A 6,018-nucleotide genomic window follows, 5' to 3' on the forward strand; every position below is an offset into this window, starting at 1 on the left:
TTTATAAGATATGATTTCCATATTATTGTTGAAATCATGTCTTGCAATGTAATTGCAAATGTGTCTTGAAGACATAATTTCAGGATCAGTATTGAAGACTAGATTTCAACATCAAAATCGTTTTGGAGCCACCATGTTCAGAAAAGCACATGTTACAAATTATTTTAGGAATTTACCCTGTATGTGTGTGTGAGTGTGTATATATATTGAGCAGAAGTCCCCAACTTGTGACATTCTATTTATAAGAGCGCAAAATACATTTGAATCCAAAATAACAAGTTAGTATAATATATTAGTGGTCGAGCATAAACTTGAATGTTAGGAGAGCACTTCTTCTAATAAGTTATTTATTTATTTATTTATTTCTGATTATTATTATATTGAAATTGGATTACATATTTAATTGAGTAGGCGATAAGTTGGCATAGCATACAAGTGCTTGGCTCTCCGCATTGATAGCCCAAACTTCTTAGTCATGTCCAAGTCATTAGGCAACATGCCACTAGGAAGGGCCCAGTGAAAGCAATGCAATAATTGAGCTATAACATATTTGATAGTTGTAAGACCTAGATGTATTCCAGGGCACCCTCTTCGACCAGACCCAAATGGGATAAGTTGGAAGTCACGTCCCTTGAGGTCTATATTACTATTTATGAATCTTTCAGGATAAAATTCTTCCACATTATTAGACCACACATAAGGATCTCGTCCAATAGCCCAAACATTTATTATTATTCGTGATTTCTTGGGGACATAATATCCATTTAATTCAATGCCCTCCATGGATTCATGTGGGGCTAGTAATGGTCCAATAGGATGTAGTCTTAAGCTTTCCTTCACCACCATATCCAAGTATGTTAAATTTGCCAAATCTGTCTCCTCTACCATCCTATTCATCCCTACTACACCTTCTAACTCTACCTGTACTTGTTTTACCACCCGTGGATGCCTCAAGAGTTCAGAAAAGGTCCACTCAATTGTAGCAGCTGAAGTGTCATATGCACCTGAAATCATGTCTATTATGATAGCCTTTATTTTTGTTCGATCCAATATGTATGCATGCTCATCATTGGGATTCATGGGTTGGTTCATCAAAGAAAGTAACATGTCTATAAAGTCCATTTGACGATCTTGTTGTCCACTTGGAATGTTTTCATGCTCCTTGATGATATTCTCTAAGACTATATCTAGAGCCCTGCTAACCTTCTTCATTCGCCGTGCCAATCCCTGCGGGCATTTGAATGATAGAATATCACTAAGTCAATAATAACATTTCTCAAAACGTAAATAATTGAGGAAAATATTTTTGTTTGAAAGTGAAAGAGTTTTGTTAGTGTTTCACCAATTTCACTAAAAAAAAAAACCTAACAAATTAATTGATGCGGTAATTATTTGTGGATAGAGCTAAATTTACTAGTTGTAACCACCTCAATTCCTTAATTGAATGTTTGATTCAAAAAAAGAAAAGAAAAGAAGGTGTTTAGTTAATTTTTGGAATACTGTTGTGAATTCTATTTTATTATTATTTGTTATAATATATCCATTAAATCTTAATAATAGTTTTGTTGGGTGCAAAAAGAATATGGTCCAGCCCACAAACTAAAAGCCCACATATAGGCTTGTATTTTTATTCCGTGGCCAACTAGTATTCCTAGTTCAAGTGGATTTTGTATTTGTGTGCTACTAGGATGGGTTTGCGGCTAGGGTTATTTAAAAAGGTTTATATGCGGTTTTCTTTTGAGTGTGCCGCACAGTGAAAAGAAGAAAAATAAGGGAGACCTTTTTTCTTTAGCTGTGAGGCATATATAAGAATTATTGTAGTTGATTTAATAATAATGAAATTATTCGGAGTCTGTTCCGTGATTTTTTCTTTCAAAGATAAAGAGTTTTTCACGTAAATATTTGTGTTCTTGTGTGCAGGGGTGGAGGGAAGGGGGGGCGAGGGGGGGGCAAGTGCCCCCCCGAACTTTCAATTTTTTTTACTGATAATGATAATGTATTGAACTCAATAGACTTATTGGGAACAATTTACAGCTACGTGGTTCAGAATTCAACATACTTAACTAATAGAACTCTAAAACTACTATAACTTTAATATAAAACTATTGGCCCACCTAGTAATGATTAAAAAAAAAAAAACCTACTGCCAATGCTATATGCCTAATGGAATAGCAATCACAGTAGCCTAATACTAATAGAACTCTGAAAAAAAAAAAAAAGTTATATAAAATACAGTATAAAGCACGCCTCCCTTCAAATAAAAAAATAAAAAATAAAAATTCTTTGGATTTTTTTAAAATTAAGTAAGGGGGGAATAATTATTTTTTTCATTGTTTGTAATTTTGTTAATATAATAAAGGTAAATTTGATAATTCATTTGGTTAAACACTTTTAAACTCTGCTTTCCCTCAAAATCTCTCCAATTTTGGAGAATTAAAAATGAGTGATTAGAAGTAGTTAGAACCCCTCAAAATCTCTCCATCTCTTCCCTTAAAAAACATCCAAATAAGATAATTTAATTTACTCTCCTTCTTTCTATTCTACTTCCCTTAACTCTCTCTCCATCCAAGCAAGCTATTAGAGTTTCTATTGAGTTTTTAAAAGTATTCAAGTTGATCTTTTAAAAGCTTTCAAGTCATTGAGTCACGTTTAAATATTCACAAGTATATTGCATACTCTTAATATTCATGTTTAAATTTTTTTCAGATTAATTTTTTACTTTCAATCTTATCTTTTAATCTTGCCCCCCCTGACCTAAATTCCTGGCTCCGCCGCTGCTTGTGTGTGATTGTTATTTTTTATTGTTAATATTGTTGATAATATTATTTGGGACCCAACAAGTTTCTATTTAAAGGAAGAGATACAAAGTTTAAATCAAAATAGTAGCATGATTTATTAATTTAAAAATTAAATTATAAAGTCAAAACACATGAATGAAATATGTGTTAAATTATCCATATCTTGTTTTCAGATTTCCACAAGGTTTAATGAATCTAATTTGTATGAGTTTCTAAATGAAAATCGTTCTTTATAATAAACCCAAATAGAATTTGGCTATGGAAGTGGGCAACAATTAAGAGCTAGCCAATAAAAAAAAGTCGTAAAGATTAAAGACTTGTAAAAAATTAATTCAGTGCTTATTTTTTATGATTTTCATGGGCTTTCCAGTTTGAGATTTGGCTTTTGCTTTGAAGTTTGAAGTATGAACCGCTAAGTGTGACACTTTTGGACCGGCAACACTACTTACAAAGAAAATTCTGAATTTTTAAGGTGGCCGCAGAAATTGACTTGAAATGTAAAGCCTAAAGTAAAAAGAAAAGTCGGAAGTATTAATTTTTCCTTTTTAGATACTACGACCAATAAATCAGTGGCTGGGATTTCCAAATGGAGGACAAAGTTCAGTAAATAGAAACAAATACTTTGAGTGACTGCACCATTAATCCTACCTCCTCCTTCCTCATGGGTGCAAATGACTCAATTTTTGAAGCAGTAAGAAGTTGCAACGTACATATTTTCCTAGCATTGCGCCAATCTGGACCATAGTCGGTGAAAACCAAACCCGTTTACCATAAGCCAAGTACTAGCGAATTGGAATTTAGGTCGGCTAGCGAAAATGGTGTCATGGGTCTTTAAAAATAGCTCAGCGGCTTGGGGTGATGAGACCACAATAGTTGGACATGACCTAGCCGCAATGACATGATAGGTCCGTATGTTTCTGCTAAACTTTGGAGGGCACGGTGTGGGAGGTCACCTAGCATGTGAAGGTTACGATAATTGGTAAGCCCAAGGACCTGGTGGGAGTTTACGTTCATTTTTTGGGCGTAATAGGATGTGTATGAATGTCCATACGGATCCAAGGAGTAGTAAGAGAATGGTTAATGTTAATGGAATACATTGGACTGTTGGGAATGGGCAAGAGTGTTTGGAGATTATAAACTCTTTTGAGTTTGGAAAATCCAAACCATGACATTACTTTTGGCACAGAAAATATGTTACATGCCGTTGCATGAGACATGAATAGTCATCGTCGGCTTCTCAGTTTTGTCAAAATGTTTACAATTCCAATTCTAAGATAACACGTCTCTAGGAAAGTATTTCTAACCGAAACCCCCAACCATTTTGAAAATATGTTTCACGAAAAAATGTCTCCTCCTAGCAGCCAGTAGACCAAATAATTTATACTTCAACTTAAAAGCTAGACTAATACTTTGGTTGGGTAGAAAAAAAGGTATGATGAAAATGAGTTAGAGATAACAACTTTGAAAAACTCCATGCAAAGGCATGGATGTATTTAAAATTTTTTTTAAAAATTTATTATAAAAATATAAATAATTAGTCAATTTTTTTTTTAAAAAAAAATGTAATGCAATACATTTAAAATTAAACACAATTTTTATCATAAAATATAGATAATTAGTCAAATTATTTTTTTAAGTAAATATAATTAGTTACATATTAAAATTCTTACCTAAATTTAAAACTACTGATGATCATTTTTTTTTTCTAATTTTTAATAAGATAAAACGTGTGGTGATTTTTATTTTATTTATTTTTTAAGAAACATGTGGTGAATTTTATTGAGTATATGTAATTGTTTCTTTTATTTATTTAATTTTATAGTTTATTAATTTTAGATTCTTAGTATTTTGCACTTATTAACTCACTTGACACAAAAATTAAAAAACTTAAGTAGACACACGAGACATGCTTAAGTTGATAATTATGGTGTAATCCCCACATAAATTTAGACACGTGTAAAATTGGATTATAATTTCAAATTCTAATTCAACTTTCTCTAAGTTTTACCTATTAATATATATAGATGACTTATAAATTTGAATTTTTTTTAAAATGTTTTTTGTGGTTTATTATATTGAACTCCTAATTTTCTACACTAAATTAACTAATTTGGAACAAAAATTTAAAAATTTAGATTAGATGAGTCACGTGGTGCAAAATTAAACTCTAATTGAAATTCAACTTTTACATTAAATTAACTCACTTGGTACAAAATTCTAAATTTAGATTAGATGAGACACGTGGCACAAAATTAGACTCTAATTGAATTTCAATTTGAAAATTAATTTGATTTTCTCTCTGCTTTACCTATTATTATATACTAGTCGCAGACTTGCGCAATGCGCGGAAAAATATGAAACACAGTGCAATAAAAAAAGTAATCTCTTTTTTTATAGTGTGAGAACTATTAGACCAAGTTGTAACTATATATACTTTGTTAATTACTATACAGGTACATGCGAATCAACTCTTATAGGTATATTTTTCTCCTAAATATAGATTAATATTTCGTTCTTTCTCCTAATCAATAAATCATATATCATAAAGTGAAAATATAAAATAAAATAAAATTAAAAAACAAATTTTGTTTTTCATCATATGAACATTTGAATAAATCCTGCAATAAAAAGCTCTTCAAATTCATAAACCATATGATTATTTAGATTATATAGTAAAATAAGACCAACCTATCCATCATAACAGTACAGTATCATCTAGATATAATTATATAAAAGTCATGTTTTGTTGATATTATCTCATTAATCCAAAAGTAACATCTATATAGCTAATAAGATCTTTAGAGAGTAACATATGATGTGGAATTCTTAGTTTGAATAATTGATTATAGATAAATAAATCATCCAACACAAACATCTATTAGAAGATAGACTCTATAACTTTAATACAAAAATTTGGCAAAATGATTAAATAGTATACTACCTTCAACTTAGTGATATTGATATTTTTTATAAGGAATGTACACATTCAACCAAGAGGAATTAATCAAAGAATTTTTAATCACTATCAACTATGTTAGTTTGCTCTTTGTTTTTCATGGGTTCTCTTCCAAATGAAGGTGACATTGACAAATTTAAACTACAACAATTATAGAATAGTTATACAAAACTATTCAAAAACTATTATTCAAAACTTTGTACAAATAAATTCATTTTCCTGTTCCATATGTTCTACATACTTATGGAATTTAAAAGTTCACTC

General features: G+C 30.6%; 1 protein-coding gene across 1 annotated transcript in view; it reads right to left on the bottom strand.

The window, feature by feature from the left end:
* Positions 1-360: 360 nt before the first annotated feature.
* The window catches only part of LOC112020809 (cytochrome P450 CYP736A12-like), an 11,496-nt gene continuing 5,838 nt past the window's right edge, over positions 361-6,018 (bottom strand). The window contains exon 2 of the mRNA XM_065771430.1: positions 361-1,227. Within this exon, the coding sequence (XP_065627502.1) occupies positions 400-1,212 (813 nt within the window). The 5' untranslated portion in view covers positions 1,213-1,227 and the 3' untranslated portion in view covers positions 361-399. The remainder of the gene's footprint in view (positions 1,228-6,018) is intronic.

This window comes from Quercus suber, unplaced genomic scaffold, assembly GCF_002906115.3.
Source record: "Quercus suber isolate HL8 unplaced genomic scaffold, Cork oak 2.0 scaffold_43, whole genome shotgun sequence".
NCBI lineage: Eukaryota > Viridiplantae > Streptophyta > Magnoliopsida > Fagales > Fagaceae > Quercus > Quercus suber.